Raw genomic sequence first — 18,079 nt, 5'->3', positions numbered from 1 at the left:
CACAGCATAAATCTGAGAATACCTCAAAACCGGACGCCTACCTAGGCGACATGTAACATATGTGCCAACAACACAGATACTCTTGCAACATGGTGCAAGAGTGCCTGAATTGGCGCTAGGTACCATTTGTGTGCAGGCAGAAAGACTTGCAGCTCTACCCTAGTCAAAATCTTTGTAAATAAGGCCCTTGGGGGCATATCATCAAGACAATTATCGCCGCTTTAACAGCCGTTTTCGGCCGGAAAGCGGTGATAATTGTATCGCACTATTAGCAAGGTCACGCTAATGCGTGAATCCATGCCTTAGCGCCCTTTCCCTTATCGCCCAGCTTTGCATCTCTAATGAGATGCAAAGTGGGTGTTCCTCCCGGAAATAACGTGAGTAATGTCGTTAACCAACATTTCTCCAATTATCTAGCCTCACGCTAACCTGCAGAGCGATAAGAAAAGTAGCGCTAACCTCGCTTATCGCTACTTTTCTTACGCCTGCTTTTCGTCTGACTTAGCAGTTATCCAATGGAAGGTGGCTATGATGGCTAAGTCTGCCCTGCCCTATCATCAAGCTATCACCGATTATCGCTGGATTTCCAGTGATAATCGCACATTTGGAAGCTTGCGCATGGAATTCTATCGCTTTGGAGATAAGCGTTGCTGATAGCACGCTATCTCGGCGATAGAATTCAGCGTTAACCGGTGATAATTATCCTCGCGCTAAGCGCGCTTAGCGATAATTATCGCCGGCCCTTGCTGATATGCCCCTTAGTCTCTTTTTTGGATCTCAGAATCCTCAAGTGGGGCAAGGTAGCAGCCTGTATCTGACAGTGGACTCCATGAGACTGGATACCTTCTCAACAAGGGCCTGCGAAATTGGAACTCTGAGTGGGAAAAACTTGAATTCTCAGCCCAGCAAGATTGCGCTTTGGGTGGATAGGCTGGGGTGGTTTGTCCTGGTTGCACAGAGATCCTAAAGTCTAAAACTGTTTTAAGTTCCAAGTTTCAAGGGGTGGTAGGAGATGTCCAGATAGCCACCCTTCTCCCTTTGTGCAGAGCCTGTATTCCCCCAGAGGTGGGGTCAGGGTAATAAGTAGCCCTCTCCTTTATGGCCACTTTTAATCAGTTCTGGGGGCAAATGGCACCCTGCTGTGTTTTGTGCTTGCCTAACTGGGTTGACAAAGGCTGGGGACTTTCCGACTGTCACCTAACATTTGCTTGTGAAGTACATTAAGTTTCTGTACCCACATCAACCTGCCTTCCTGTCAGAGGAACACAAACACCTCCTCACACCCAAGCCTTTTTCTTTGCTCTGGGAGCAGTTTTCACAACTCATCAGTGCTAATCACTCAATGGGTTACTGCTGGGAAGCTAATTAAAATTAGTCTCCAGGAGCTTCAGGCACAGCAAAAGGTAACTTTCAAAAAGTTACTTTTACTGAATATTCAACATTCCGAATATATAATTGAATTGGGCATTTTATAAATAATAACAATGGCTGATTTTTTTAGCTAGTCCCTAACTTGCGATAGCAAAATTAATATATAATGCCACTTCCCAGTGTTTCCCTATGGGCCAGCCAACCTTTCTACGGTGAAAATATATTTGTGTGCTAGTCACTGTTAGCACATGTTCTCTTTAAATCTCATGTCTTATTTTTAAAAACCATGTGACCAGCCTTGTGGACTAGAAGTCCTACACAGGAGTGGCTTATTAATATTTACAAGGAAGGATTTTGCCTCTCAAAAAGGATTATTTTAACAGGTTGCACTACGGATTTTGCACTGCAGCAATCAATCTACATCGAGTAGGCCTGAAGCATGTTTGCACTGCAACTGTAGAGGATGCTCAATAGATGCTGCAGTCCACAAGTAGCATTTAACTTCCAGGCCCTGGGCACACCTAGTATACCATATACTAGGGGCTTATAGGCAAGTTTAATGCTTCAGTTAGAAATAAGCCAATGTTGCCATGTTTACAGGGAAGGGCAGGCACTTTACTAGTAATTAGCAGAGGTAGAGAGCATAAAGTTTTAAAGCCAGCAAACTAGATAGGGCAAATATCTGGGTGGACATCACTAAAAAGATGGTAATTTCCTACACTTACGTAGATCATCTCCCGACCCCACGTGTAATGTACTGCGCTCTTTTGCTTCCTGGCTAGGTTAGTACTATTTACCTAAAAATACATACATACAAACATACATATGGTGCTGGTGGAACTGTGACTAAGAAAGGTACAACAATTGTGGAAACTGGTTCTGGTAATGTTTCATCACAATAGGAAACTTGTATTTACTTGTTTCACCAGAGAGAAACAAGAAGAAAGGCGAGATCTAGAAGCCTGAGATGAAGGAGTTTGCTCAACTAGGCAGAGAAGCAGCACTGTTATGCCCAATAATAAAAGACAGAAATGGTAAACAATGATATTATAAATACATTTTACAGATGAAATGGTTTAAATTTTTTTATATATATATATATATATATTCTTCAACTCAATGGTCTTCCATTTCCATCCTGACTGTAAATATGGCATCAGTACATTTCACAAAACCACTTGTTAGTTGAGGGTCTTGCCCACCTAAGCAAGGCATTACTGCGTAAGCACAGTTTTGTATGCCCAATCAAGTGAAGTGACAGTGCTTACATTTTGTCTGATGTACCAACCAAGGACGCCTGTTCCAACAATGGCAAATGATATTGAGGTGAAAATCAGTGGAGTAGCAAGGGAAGTGTGGGAGGCGTTGGGCGTTCCCCCGCTCTTACACATGGCCACGGGGTGGCTGCTGCAGGTATCACCAGCACAGACCCCCCGCTCTTACATACGGCTGCAAGGCAGTCGCCGCTGGGACTGCCACGGGTGGCAACTAGTCTAGCTATGCCACTGGTGAAACCCAAGTTTCTAGTTTGTGCAATAACCTCAACATCGAGTAATGCTATTACTCAGTAGTTTGATGGGTCTATGCAGGAGGCTGACCCCAGCCCATGTACCAAGTAAACCTTTGTTGATTTTGCCTTCTTTCCCTATGAATTTGATACCTCCCCCATGTCTTTTCATGGTCCTCCAGGTTGAGAATCCTGGCGCCAGGCCTGGTGGAAACTCCTGGTGATGCATCCTCTTGTGCACACTTGTGTGACTGGTACAGCAAGGAGGGCACCAGCCAGTACTGCATGCATGGGATGGCATTGTGGGGTCTTGTAGTACTAAACAGTACCCAGAAATCCTATAATGTCAAGTGAATGTTAAGGTCTTAGTTGTATCATCATATGTGTGGGGTTCTTCGGACTTCCACACACAACATGCCTCCCACCCACATCCTTTACGAGAAACACTAGAAATGAGAACTCCACTCACTCGGTCCACTGGTCTTCAGGAACATAGCAGTACATAAGCCGCCGGATGTGGTACGGGAGCCAACAGACAACAAACGCGATGACCACAGCGCCTGGAATACAAAAAGGTAACACTTCAAGCACTGTATGACGGGTTCCCTGATACTCTCTTCTCATATTTATAGACAATGTTACTCCTATTCAGGCAAAACTGGTACAAGCAGATGGACTAGGGCAGAAAATAGGCCCAGGCACCAAATTATAGGTGGTCCTCATTAGGGAAAGTTAAACAAGCATTGGCAAAGCCAATAGGTCTTGTCTCTGCAAGAGCTATTGGCTTTGCCAATATGTTTTCGCCATGTTGCACATCAGCGTGGCATTATTCAGCATGGCTAAACGTTATTGGGGTAAAGGAGAGTAGAATACTGTGGAGTGTCATAAAGTGGAGTACAGTGGAGTAGAGTAGAGTTGAGTGGCATGTAGTGGAGTAAATGTCATGGAGTGCCGTGGAGAGTTGTAGAGGAAGTAGAGTATCATAGAGTGGAAGGGCATGAAGTAGAGTAGAGCTGAGTGGCATAGAGCGTCATGGAATGGTGTAGAGGTTGGTGCGCAGAGTGGAGTAGAGTGTTGTAGAGTTGGGTAGTGTAGAGCAGAGAAGATTGCTGTAGATTCGAGTGGGTTAGAGTTGAGTAGTGTAGGAGAGTGAGATGGCATAGAGTGGAGTAGAGTAGAGTGGAGTGGCATAGAGTGGAGTGGCATACAGTGAAGTAGTGTCTCATAGAACAGAGTGGAGTGAAGTGGCATGGACTGACAGACAGAGTTGTATAGAGCATCATGAAGTTGAGTAGTGTTGTAGAGTGGAGTGGAGTGTCATAGAGTGGAGGAGATTTTAATGGAGTAGAGCATCATAGAGTGGAGTATCGTAGACTGGAGTGTTGTAGCGTATAGTGTTGTAGAGTGGAGTGTTGTAGAGTGGAGTTGAGTTGAGTGGCCTAGAGTGAAGTGGCGTAAAGTACAGTGGTGCAGAATAGATTGGCGTAGAGAGGATTGGTTTTGAGTAAATTGGTGTAGAGTGCATTGACATAGAATGCAGTGGCGTAGAGTGCAGTGGCACAGAGTAGGATAGTGCAGAGTAGAGTGTAGTGGCATAGAGTGCAGTGGCGTAGAGTACATTGTTTTAGAGTACAGTGAAGTAGCATAAATTGGAGTGGTTCAGGGTGGAGTAGAGTGGTGCAGTGTAGAGTACAGAGGTGTAGAGAGAAGAGGCATTGAGTGCAATGGTGTAGAGTTGCATGGTGGAATGACGCATAGTGTAGTGGCGTAGAGTTGAGTGGTGCAAAGTAGAGTGCAGTGGCATAGAGTGGTGAAGAAAGTTGTACAGAGTAGAATGAAGTGGCATAGAGTGCAATGACATAGAGTGCAATGGTATAGAGTGGCGTAGTATGCAGTGGCATAGAGTGCTGTGGTGTAGAGTGAGTGGTGTTGAGTTGAGAGGCAGAAAATGCAGTCTTGCAGAGTAGAGTGGCTCTGAGTAGAGTGGCACAGTGTAGAGTGCGCAGAGAAGGGTGGCGCAGAAAGCAGTGGCATAGAGTACAGTGATGCAGAGTAGAAAAGAGTGACTTAGAGTGCAGTGACATAGAGCACAATGGTGTTGAGTAGTGTAGCTTGCAGTGGCATAGCGTGTAGTGGCTCACAATGGTGCCGTGTAGAGTGGTGTTGAGTTCAGTGACCAAGAGGGCAGTCTTGCAGAGTAGAGTGCATAGAGTGCCATGGTGTGGAGTAGAATGGTGTAGAGTGGCATAGAGTACAGTAGCATTGAGCAGAGTAGAGTGAAGCAGAGTGACATGGTACAGAGTAGAGTGACACAGAGTACAGTGGTGCAGAGTATAATACAGTGGCATAGTGTGCAGTGGCGTAGAGTGTTGCAGAGTAGAGTATAGTGGTGTAGAGTGCTGTGGTGCAGAGTAGTTGGCGTGCATTGGTTTTGAATAAAGTGTGTTGAGTGCATTGGCGTAGAGTAGAGTGGTTTACAGAAGAGTGGCATATAGGGCAGTTGAGTAGAGTTGAGTTGAGTGATGCTGAGTAGAGTAGTGCAGCATAGAGTGCAGAGGGATGGAGTGCAGTGGTGTAGAGTACATTGTTTCAGATTAGAGTGAAGCAGCATAAAGTGGAGTGGCGCACAGTGGAGTGGAAAAAGGATTTGAGAGGAACCCCACACACTGAGGGGACAGGGTACCACTGAACAATGGATTCAAATAATTCCCCTCAGCATCACAATATAAGATACATACAACACTCAATATTTACCAAACATGCATACTTCATTCAAAAACAATTAATATTTCTACCAAAAGCGAGTACTACAATAATTATGAACAATACATATGTTTTTAATTATTTTGTAATAAGCAATTACAAACAAAAATCACACTTCTACTTTGACTCCAAATATTTCGATCTGATTAATTTAGTTCACATATCCATATTTTAGTTTGTGGTGCCCGTTTTTGAATGAAATGTGCATATTTGGTAAAGGTTGAGTGTAGGGGTGGGAGGAATTTGCGTAGTCGGCTTCTGTTTGTAGTTTTCAGGAAAGCATGATTTGTGTAATCTAGGTTTTTCTGGCACAGTGCTACTGTACGTGTTGTACTTGCTGAAGCTATTACCTATAAAATGTAGTTGTGTAGGCAACACCTCTTGGCTTGCCAATGCATGTTATCATTAACAGAGTTTTGTACTCGGACTAGCTGACTGTAAACAGAAAGATCATTAGATATTCACTAGAGGGTCACATTAGACAAAAGCCAACAGTGCTTTGACAGAAGAACCTCAACATGAATATTTGTTTAGCACCACCACCCTGCAGGCCTGTTTTAAGGGTTGTGTTACAGCCTCACAAACTGGAGCATAGGAGGGGCATGAGTGGGCTCCATGGGCAGAGTAATCTGTATTCCACTTGATTGCTCTCACTTTGAAGTCACAGAATGGAAAGTAAACACCAAGCTCCCTCAGAAGATGAAGCCTGACATTTGACCTTTGTGTCGCAGCAAATGTGACATGATAAGAACAAGATTTAAAAGTCTAATCACAGGAAGTGAGATCTCAGAAGGATACAGAAAACAAAGTTTGGGCAAGGGAAGAGACAAACTGAAGCTGGATAGCCTAAAACAAATAGAGCTAGCAAATAGAAAGCAGGGCGATGTGAGTTATAAATCTCAAAGCCAATGGTAAGTAATGGGCAGAATGCATTCCCAGGTACGTTTTCTGAATGTCCCCAGGATGTCTTGAGCAAACCAAACAGCTGTGCTTTCTGTTACTCTCACGCTTAAAAGTGGCCCATATTTTCAAAACAGGTCAGTTTTGAACTTGTAAAGACAAACTTCATATGTGGTTTGCGAGACATAGGACACCGCATGCATTTTTGCTTGCTGAGGATAATGTTTTTGGTAATACCAGAGGGAAATAAAAACAGGCATACAAACTTGCGTGGGCACTGAGGGGGGCTGGAACTTGGGATTCAGGGGAGCTACATCACCCCTTAACAATTAATAACACTGTCTTTAAATTAGCTTAAGGCTGCCTTTTAAATTGTTTGTTTTGGAGCATCTGTGTTCAAAGAACTGTCTGGGAGAGTGAGCTGTCAAGTGCATACAATCCGTAAACTTACTACAACTATTTTTAGTAAAGTGTTGTTCTTTATTAACATCAAACTTTATTACAATGAGGATGGGACACAGGAGGGCGTAAAAGGAGAAGTTGGCTTCGTGAACACAATGAAGAAAGACAATCAGCTTGTTATAATGTAAATTACACATATTTAAAAAAGCATGATGCCCAGTGCACAACATCTTACTTCTTAATGCCTAATTATGATGGGACCAAATATTTTTAATAAGGCAAACATTTCCCAGCTGTACTTTTCGTAATGCAAAATAGTGTTAAACCACTCTGGTTTCCTGTTGCCTTGTTCTAAACATTTCCTTTTTCTGTCGAAATTGGCAGCGTATTTTGTGGCTTCAAAACAGGTCAAGCACATTGTTAGAACATTGGAATGTTGAATGGAGTAGCTCTGGGCTTATAATAGCTGGTATGAGACTTCTGCTCTAACATTCAAATGTTTATCTTTATGCTTTCCCTTCATAATTTAGAACATTCTACCCTTAGTGGGTGGAATGCTCTAATAGCTTTATACCCCTTCTGCTAAGGTCTATATCGGTTTTTCAAAGACCTCTCTCTCATTATAGGTCCTTGCCTACAACTTGAACCTATAACTCATCTTCACGGTCTTTAACAACCAGTATAGCCCTCAGCAGCATGCTATATGTCTATAATAATTGTTAGAACTATAAGTCTTAGGGTGGTCTTCCCCCAAACATTTTGCTTTCCTCCTCCATATTTTTGCTAATCTCTGTTTTGCTGGCCTTAGGACTCTGTGCACTTTATTACCGCAAACCAGTGCATGTGCTCACTCCTTAAAACATGGCAACATTGGCTCACACTTAACTGGCATATTTAATTTACTTATAACTCCCCGGTAAAATGGTACTACATGTACTCAAAGCCTTTAGATTAAATGCAAATAGTGAGCCTGCAGCACTGGTTTCACCACCCGCGTGAGTAGCTCAGGCCTATGTGTGCAGTTTATAAACTGCCATTTCAACTTGCCAAAATAAAAACAAATCCAGGCCTAAATCTTCCTTTTTAATACATATGTCACTGTAGGGTAGGCACTGAACAGCCCACAGGGCAGGGTGCAATGTATTTAAAAAGTAGGGCATGTAGGTTTAAGTTTTACATGTCCCGCTTGTGAAAAACTATTACATTTGTTTTTCGCTACTGCAAGGCCTGCCTCTCTCACAGGATAATATTGGAGTTACTTTATTACCTTTAATAAGCTGTAAATCCAAAATGGGAGCAGGTAATCAGTTCATGTCTGATGTCTTTGGAATTGTAATGAAAATTCCTCTTTTATGGTAATGTCGGATTTTCAATTACTTTTAGAAAGTGCCATTTTTCTTCCTTAGCTATTTAGTGCATATAGCCTGTCCCTGGGTCACATTACTTGGTTTAGCTGACAGTTGGGCTTTGTATATTCCTCTTGGACAGTAAAACACAATAGAGAGCTTAGCTGTTCCTGGATGTGCCTACCCTGGCAGGATGGTAGGGTCGAGCTGGGCACAGCCATTCTTACACCTGAACAGACTGCGTTATGCATCCATACAAAGGGCTGCATACCCCCTCCAGTTAGTCTGGGGGCACGATAGGGAAGGCAGGATGCCTGGCGTCTTCAAAGGGAAACCTCTAGAAGCTTCTCCTTCCTTCTAAGGGAAGGATACAAGGTATAAATATTGTACCTCAGACACCAACTCTTTGCTACAGTTCTGGACCTGTGGATACTCTGCAGAAAGGAGTACTCCTGTGCTGCTGAAAGGACTGCCACTCTTTTGGACTGCTGATCTGAAAGAACTACTGCCCTGCTGTGCTGACGTGCTGCCTTTTTGCCTGGGTGAGAAGGACTGGCCATGCATCTGTTGAACCCAGGACCCCAAGTGACTCCAAGGGAAGGTTGGCTGGCATTCTGACTAGAGCTTCAAAGACAGTAGGCTACAACAACCTTGGACAGACCACCTAGATTCTGCCATCTGTTAGTCCTACTCTGCCAAGTGGTACCACCCCAGTCCTGGGCCCTTGGAAGTGGGCCTGAATGTACTATGCAAGCCCATCTCTGGACTCAGCAGAACAAACACATCTTCTCTGGTTTGCGGCGCAAACTTGAGTTGAACCGATGCATCACCTCTGCTGCAAGGGTTTTTTCGAAGCAAAGACGCAACCCCACAGCTGCATCGGAACCACTTTCTGTGACCGGCCTTCCCAACACAGGCCTTGGCATCCTCATCAATGACAGCCTCAATGATGACACAGGCTCTTGAATTGCAGCCTCACAGCTCCTTGGAACCAACATATCATCTCAACTTCACAGCCCATTCCCGACACTGGTCTGTACATCGCAAGCCCTCATCGACGGGATCCTCGATGATGAAGCAGGACCTCGCATCGCAGCTTTGTAGGAGATCGGAACTGATTCATCACCTCAGCTACATGACACATCCTCACCACGTAACCTTGCAGCACCCCACAACCAGGACCTGAGGTACTTTATTCAGCAGGCCTAACTGGGTCCTGTAGCCAGCCTGCACTTCTTAGTGTTTGGCTTGAACATGTGACTTTATTTCAGTCTGGCATAACCAGATAGCCACAGTTGGCGCTTTGTGCTTTTTGGAGCTAGTTTCACTGAAATGGTTCTCTTATTCTAAGCATGCAGCACTTTATTACCCACCTCGGCGGCTTTCAGGGCTCATCTTTTAGTATTTGTTATCCTTTTAAAAAACATATTATTTAACTTGTTATTCTCGTAGATCTTATTTACAGGCTTACCTAAGTGATCTGCTCCTGCCCCGTTCCACCGCGGCTGGTGACGTTTGTTGTGGAGGGCGAGGTGACATGGAAACACTTTGTTTAATTTCCGGTTTAAAGGGGCAACTGGTTGCCTGCGTGCCAGACTCCTGTTTCACTGCAATATAATCAGTATTCCGGACCAGACGCGAAGACACCAGCGGTAGGTTTCTGCCACACCTTCTTTTTAACACTGTGCGCCCGATATTGTGACCACGGCGCTACTTGGCATTATTTTAAATTGGTTCTCTTAATCTAAGCACGCAGCACTTTATTACCCAACTCGGCGGCTTTCAGGGCTCATCTTTTAATATTTTTCATCCTTATTAAAAACATATTTTTTAACTTGTTATTCTCGTGGATCTTATTTGCAGGCTTACCTAAGTAATCCGCTCCTGCCCGGTCCACCACGGCTGATGCCGATTGCTGTGGAGGGCGAGGTGACACGGAAAAACTTTGTTTAATTTCCGGTTTAAAGGGGGCAGCTGGTTGCCTGCATGCCAGACTCCTGTTTCACTGCTATTTAAGCAGGATGCCGGAGCGGACGCGTGCACAGGGCGCGCCGGTGGAGCGGCCAAAGGCAAGCCCGTCTGCTCCCATCCGCGCCTGGACCGAGCCCAGGGCCACAACCCCTGTCCGTCTTCCACCAAAAACGGGGCCCAGATTGACATGTACAAAAAATATTCTTCTGAGTCTCAACGTACCTAATATGAACACTCTCTGCCAGCAGCCAGACCCACTGAAGGGGCCAAAGCTTTGTCCATATTGCAATGCAATCTTTTTCTTCACAAAAACAAAAGGCTGTTCTAGCACGAAACAGGATTTACGCCAGCAAACACCTTTAACCAAGTCGTTCTTAGTTCTGCCCTTGAACACTCGATCTCTGATCAAACACAACACTAAATTTGCAGAGTTGCTTACAGCACACAAAATAGATATGACTTTCGTTACCGAAACATGGGCAGACTGCACCTCTGATCTTGAGCCGTCCCTAGCCATCCCTCGTGGCTTTATACTAATTAGAAATGATAGACAGGACATGCGGGGAGGTGGCTTAGAGATCATTACAAAGGATACAATGATTATAAAAAGCTCCCCCACAGGAAGCAGCCCAGACTGCGAATTGCTCTCTTTCAGAATCACTTTAAGTGACAACTATACGTTCAATGGTACATTACTGTATAGACCCCCCCTGGGGCAAAAAACAAATTTGAAGAAATCATTATCCCCATTATCGAATCTAGTACTGATTCACAGGATTTTTCGATCTTAGGTGATTTTAATTACCATCTAGAAAATGCAGATGACCATTACACAGCTACTTTATTAGAGATGATGGCCAGTGCCTCGATGCAACAGATGGTCAAACATTCAACTCACGATGCAGGTCACATTCTAGATGGAATTTTCACATCCAATTCCCAACTGAAAGTACAAGAGGTTTTGCCAATCCCATGGTCAGACCACAAGGCCATTTTGTTTGTAGTTACCTCCACCCATCGTATCCCTCGCCCTCATACCACCCACAGTATATTCAAAGGGCGAAACTGGAGGAATATCTGCCCGCAGATGATGCAATCAGCACTAGCATCCTCTAAACCATGGGTACTCACAAACTTTCTCTTGGGGGCCAAATTTACAGTGTGGTTTGTGGCCGAGGACCGCACCGGTGGGGGCGGGGTCAGTGGGGGAGGGGGTGGGGCTAGAGCACAAAACAAATTTGACCATGAGGTTGAACACAGGCCCCTGCAGCGGACGCCTTGATCCACTGAGCCACCAGACCCGGCATTCACACATCTCTATCTATCTATCTATCTATCTATCTATCTATCTATCTATCTATCTATCTATCTATCTATCTATCTATCTATCTATCTATCTATCTATCTATCTATCTATCTATCTATCTATCTATCTATCTATCTATCTATCTATCTATCTATCTATCTCTCTCGCTCTCTCTCTATCCCTCTCCTCCCTCGCTCTATCTCTCCCTCCCTCTCTCTATCTCTCTGTCTCCCTCCCTCTCTCTATCTCTCTCTCTCTCTCTCTCTCTCTTCCTCTCTCTCCCTCCCTCTCTCCCATTCTCCCATTCTCTCTCTCCCTCTCTCTCTCTGTCTCTGTCTCCCTCTGTCTCACTCACTCTGTCTGTCTCCCTCTCTCCCTCCCTCTCTCTCTCTGTCTCCCTCCCTCTCTCTCTCTATCTGTCTCCCTCTGTCTGTCGCCCTACTCCCTCTGTCTCCCTCTATCTGTCTCACTCCCTCTGTCTCCCTCTCCGTCTCTGTCTGTCTCTGCCTCTATCTGTCTGCCCCTGTCCCTGTCGCTGCCTGGCAGGATGGGAGGGTCGAGCTGGGAACAGCCATTCTTACACTTGAATAGACTGTGTTCTGCATCCATACAAAGGGCTGCATACCCCCTCCAGTTAGTCTGGGGGCACGATAGGGAAGGCAGGATGCCTGGCGACTTCAAAGGGAAACCTCTAGAAGCTTCTCCTTAGTTTTAAGGGAAGGATACAAGGTATAAATACTGTACCTCAGACACCAACTCTTTACTACACTTCGGGACCTGTGGATACTCTGCCAGGAAGGAGTACTCCTGTGCTGCTGAAAGGACTGCCACTCTGTTGGACTGCTGATCTGAAAGAACTACTGCCCTGCTGTGCTGACCTGCTGCCCTCTTGCCTGGGTGAGAAGGACTGGCCATGCCTCTGTTGAACCCAGGACCCCAAGTGACTCCAAGGGAAGGTTGGCTGGCATTCTGACTAGAGCTTCAAAGACAGAAGGCTACAACAACCTTGAATCAACCACCTAGATTCTGCTATCTGTTAGTCCTACTCTGCCAAGTGGTACCACCCCAGTTCTGGGCCCTTGGAAGTGGGCCTGAATGTACTATGCAAGCCATCTCTGGACTCAGCAGAACAAACACATCTTCTCTGGTTTGCGGCGCAAACTTGAGTTGAACCGATGCATCACCCCTGCTGCAAGGGTTTTCTCGAAGCAAAGACCCAACCCCACAGCTGCATCGGAACCACTTCCTGTGACCGGCCTTCCCAACACAGGCCTTGGCATCCTCATCAATGACAGCCTCAATGACGACACAGGCTCTTGAATTGCAGCCTCACAGCTCCTTGGAACCAACACATCATCTCAACTTCACAGCCCATCCCCGACACTGCTCTTTACATCGCAAGCCCTCATCGACGGGATCCTCGATGATGAAGCAAGACCTCGCATCGCAGCTTTGTAGGAGATCGAAAGTGATGCATCACCTCAGCTACACCACACATCCTCACCACGTAACCTTGCAGCACCCCACAACCAGGACCTAAGGTACTTTATTCCGCAGGCCTAACTGGGTCCTGTAGCCAGCCTGCACTTCTTAGTGTTTGGTTTGAACATGTGACTTTATTTCAGTCCGGCATAACCAGATAGCCACAGTTGGCGCTTTGTGCTTTTTGAAGCTATTTTCACTGAAATAGTTCTCTTAATCTATGCATGCAGCACTTTATTACCCACCTCGGCGGCTTTCAGAGCTCATCTTTTAGTATTTGTTATCCTTCTTTAAAACATATTTTTCAACTTGTTATTCTCGTAGATCTTATTTGCAGGCTTACCTAAGTGATCCGCTCCTGCCCCGTTCCACCGCGGCTGGTGCCGTTTGTTGTGGAGGGCGAGGTGACATGGAAACACTTTGTTTAATTTCCGGTTTAAAGGTGCAACTGGTTGCCTGTGCGCCAGACTCCTGTTTCACTGCTATATAAGCAGGATTCCGGACCGGACGCGAAGATACCAGTGGTAGGTTTCTGACACATTTTCTTTTTAATACTGCGCGCACGATGTTCTGACCATGGTGCTACTAGGCATTATTTTAAATTGGTTCTCTTAATATAAGCACGCAGCACTTTATTACCCAACACAGCGGCTTTCAGGGCTTATCTTTTAATATTTTTTATCCTTATTAAAAACATATTTTTTAACTTGTTATTCTCGTGGATCTTATTTGCAGGCTTACCTAAGTGATCCGCTCCTGCCCCGTTCCACCGCGGCTGATGCCGATTGCTGTGGAGGGCGAGGTGACACGGAAACACTTTGTTTAATTTTTGGATTAAAGGGGGCAGCTGGTTGCCTGCGCGCCAGACTCCTGTTTCACTGCTATATAAGCAGGATGCCGGAGTGGACGCGTGCACCAGGTGCGCCGGTGGCGTCAAAGGCAAGCCCGTCTGCGCCCATCCGCGCCTGGACCGAGCCCAGGGCCACAACCCCTGTCCGTCTTCCACCAAAAACGGGGCCCAGATTGACATGTACAAAAAATATTCTTCTGAGTCTCAACGTACCTAATATGAACACTCTCTGCCAGCAGCCAGACCCACTGAAGGGGCCAAAGCTTTGTCCATATTGCAATGCAATCTTTTTCTTCACAAAAACAAAAGGCTGTTCTAGCACGAAACAGGATTTACGCCAGCAAACACCTTTAACCAAGTCGTTCTTAGTTCTGCCCTTGAACACTCGATCTCTGATCAAACACAACACTAAATTTGCAGAGTTGCTTACAGCACACAAAATAGATATGACTTTCGTTACCGAAACATGGGCAGACTGCACCTCTGATCTTGAGCCGTCCCTAGCCATCCCTCGTGGCTTTATACTAATTAGAAATGATAGACAGGACATGCGGGGAGGTGGCTTAGAGATCATTACAAAGGATACAATGATTATAAAAAGCTCCCCCACAGGAAGCAGCCCAGACTGCGAATTGCTCTCTTTCAGAATCACTTTAAGTGACAACTATACGTTCAATGGTACATTACTGTATAGACCCCCCCTGGGGCAAAAAACAAATTTGAAGAAATCATTATCCCCATTATCGAATCTAGTACTGATTCACAGGATTTTTCTATCTTAGGTGATTTTAATTACCATCTAGAAAATGCAGATGACCATTACACAGCTACTTTATTAGAGATGATGGCCAGTGCCTCGATGCAACAGATGGTCAAACATTCAACTCACGATGCAGGTCACATTCTAGATGGAATTTTCACATCCAATTCCCAACTGAAAGTACAAGAGGTTTTGCCAATCCCATGGTCAGACCACAAGGCCATTTTGTTTGTAGTTACATCCACCCATCGTATCTCTCGCCCTCATACCACCCACAGGATAATCAAAGGGCGAAACTGGAGGAATATCTGCCCGCAGATGATGCAATCAGCACTAGCATCCTCTAAACCATGGGTACTCACAAACTTTCTCTTGGGGGCCAAATTTACAGTGTGGTTTGTGGCCGAGGGCCGCACCGGTGGGGCGGGGTCAGTGGGGGAGGGGGTGGGGCTAGAGCAACAAAAAAAAATGTGACCATGAGGTTGAACACATGCCCCTGCAGCGGACACCTTTGTCCACTGAGCCACCAGACCCAGAATACACACCTCTCTCTCTCTCTCCCTCTCTCTCTCTCTCTCACTCTCTCTCTATCTATCTCTCTCCTCCCTCGGTCTATCTCTCCCTCCCTCTCTCTATCTCTCTGTCTCCCTCCCTCTCTCTCTCTCTTCTTCTCTCTCCCTCCCTCTCACCCATTCGCCCATTCTCTCTCTCCCTCTCTCTGTCTCTGTCTCCCTCTGTCTCACTCACTCTGTCTGCCTCCCTCTCTCTCTCTGTCTCCCTCCCTCTCTCTCTCGATGTCTCCCTCTCTTTGTCTCCCTCCCTCTCTCTCCCTCTGTCTCCCTCTGTCTATGTCTGTCTGTCTCCCTCTGTCTGTCGCCCTACTCCCTCTGTCTCCCTCTATCTGTCTCCCTCCCTTTGTCACCCTCTCCGTCTCTCTGTCTCTGTCTGTCTCTGCCTCTATCTGCCTGCCCCTGTCCATGTCTCTGCTTCTATCTGTCTCTGTCTCTGTCTCTGTCTCTATCTCTGTCTGTCTCTTCCTCTATCTGTCTCTTTCTGTCTCTGCCTCTCTCTGTCCCTGCCTCTATCTCTGTCTCTATCTCTGTCTCTATCTCTGTCTCTCTCTGTCTCTCTCTCTCTCTGTCTCCCTCTATCTGTCTCCCTCCCTCTTTCCCCCTCTCCGTCTCTCTGTCTCTGTCTGTCTCTGCCTCTATCTGTCAGCCCCTTTCCCTGTCTCTGCCTCTATCTGTCTCTGCCTCTATCTATCCCTGCCTCTATATCTGTCTCTATCTCTGTCTCTATCTCTGTCTCTCTCTATGTCTCTCTCTCTATGTCTCTCTCTCTCTCTCTCCCTCTCTCTGTCTCTATCGCTGTCTATCTCTGTCTGTCTCTACCTCTATCTGTCTCTGCCTCTATCTGTCTCTGCCTCTAGCTGTCTCTGTCTCTATCTGTCAGTCTGTCCCTGTCTCTTTCTGTCCCTGTCTCTGCCTCTATCTAGCTCTCTCTGCCCTGGTCTCTGCCTCTATCTGGCTCTTTCCCTATATGTCTCTATCTGTCTCTGTCTCTATCTGTCTCTGCCTCTATCTGCCTCTGTCTATCTCTGTCTCTATCTCTATCTGTCTCTGTCTGTTTCTGTCTGTATCTGTCTCTGTGCCTCAGTCAGTGCACACATACTGTGTCTACACGTCCCCATCAACAGCCCAGAGTCACCCCCCCACTCTCCCCTCTCCCTGTGTAATGTAAAAGCCGGCTCGTTTTCTCTCTGAATTTGCTGCTTCGCGGGGTTTGTGTCCCACCACCGGGCCTGGAGTCACATCTGTCGCTGGCTTTAATTCTGACTCTCACCCCGAGCTGTCAGATCAAAGCCCCCCTTTGGCGCCAGTCACCCATCCTTGTAGGTAAGCATGCATCAATTATAGATAGCGCCTACCTGGCAGCGAGCATTTGTGCGCTGTGCTGCGAGAGCGGAGACCAGGCCTGAGCTCCCTGGCCTTGGCTCAACCCTCTGACTACAGGCTGGCGGTAAACATCACACCACTTGCTCTTAACGCACACCTCATCCGGCTCTCACTCCCTGCTGCCCTCCATCACCTCACCCGGCTCTCACTCCCTGCTGCCCTCCATCACCTCTTCGGCTCTCATTCCCCGCTGCCCTCCTTCACCTCACCCGGCTCTCACTCCCTGCTGCCCTCTGTCACCTCACCCGGCTCTCACTCCTTGCTGCCCTCCGTCACCTCACCCGGCTCTCACACCATGCTGCCCTCCATCACCTCATCCGGCTCTCACTCCCTGCTGCCCTCCATCACCTCTTCGGCTCTCATTCCCTGCTGCCCCCCGTCACCTCACCCGGCTCTCACTCCCTGCTGCCCTCTGTCACCTCACCCGGCTCTCACTCCTTGCTGCCCTCCGTCACCTCACCCGGCTCTCACACCCTGCTGCCCTCCGTCACCTCACCCGGCTCTCATTCCCTGCTGCCCTCCGTCACCTCACCCGGCTCTCACTCCCTGCTGCCCTCCATCACCTCACCCGGCTCTCACTCCTTGCTGCCCTCCATCACCTCACCCGGCTCTCACTCCCTGCTGCCCTCCGTCACCTCACCCGGCTCTCACACCCTGCTGTTCTCTGTCACCTCACCCGGCTCTCACACCCTGCTGTCTTCTGTCACCCTGTAATTTCACAGCTTGGATCAAAGCTCATATAATTAATTGTCCTGAAACACAGGACTTAATGTTTGTGCTCACTTTCAAATTCTACACACCATTATCTTCATGTTCCAATTGGCGATTGCTATGTCTGTGATTGTGTTACTTGTTGTTGTTGATGGGCTGTAACTGAAAAACAAACATTTCTCTCTCTCTCTAACTCTCTCTCTCTCATTCTGTTTCTCCTTCTCTCTTCTGCTGTCTCGGTTCTCTTCATCTTTGTCCCTCTTTCTCTTTACCTTATTTTCCTGCCTGTGACTGCGTTTCTCCATTTATTGTCTCTTTTCCAGTTTTTTGCTCTATCCTCCCCATCATTTTTAACAGGGCACACTGACAGCTTGCATGACTCTTTTTAATGGAAAATTCCAGTGAAATGCAGGGCACCTAGTTGGCTTTGGCAATGATATGATTAATCTTTCTGACACACTTAATACCAAGTTAGCAATTTACCCCTTCATTATACAGCAGCCCCCGATTTCCTTTGTAGTTTGCCATCCACTTTCACCCTCTGTCACCTCACCCTGCGTGTGTGTCAGCCCGGGCTGAGACAGCTTCCCGGGTGCACACACAGTCGCACCCGAGTACTTCACAGGTCTTTAAAAGACCATTTACTGCTAACGAGGCTTTGCTGTATTTCACCTCTTCTTAGCGCCCCTGCATATCCACTCTGACTATCGCTGGAATCGCCCGGCCCGCATACAGAAGAGTCTCTTGGAGTCTGC

General features: G+C 46.6%; 1 protein-coding gene across 1 annotated transcript in view; it reads right to left on the bottom strand.

Annotated features, from left to right (window-relative positions):
• The window catches only part of NTSR1 (neurotensin receptor 1), an 841,652-nt gene that overhangs the window by 37,039 nt on the left and 786,534 nt on the right, over positions 1 to 18,079 (bottom strand). The window contains exon 3 of the mRNA XM_085619722.1: positions 3,348 to 3,438. Coding sequence (XP_085475848.1) covers positions 3,348 to 3,438 — 91 coding nt within the window. The remainder of the gene's footprint in view (positions 1 to 3,347; positions 3,439 to 18,079) is intronic.

This window comes from Triturus cristatus, chromosome 7 (genome assembly GCF_964204655.1).
Source record: "Triturus cristatus chromosome 7, aTriCri1.1, whole genome shotgun sequence".
Classification (NCBI taxonomy): Eukaryota; Metazoa; Chordata; class Amphibia; order Caudata; family Salamandridae; genus Triturus; species Triturus cristatus.
This window is presented reverse-complemented; position numbering and strand designations above follow the sequence as displayed.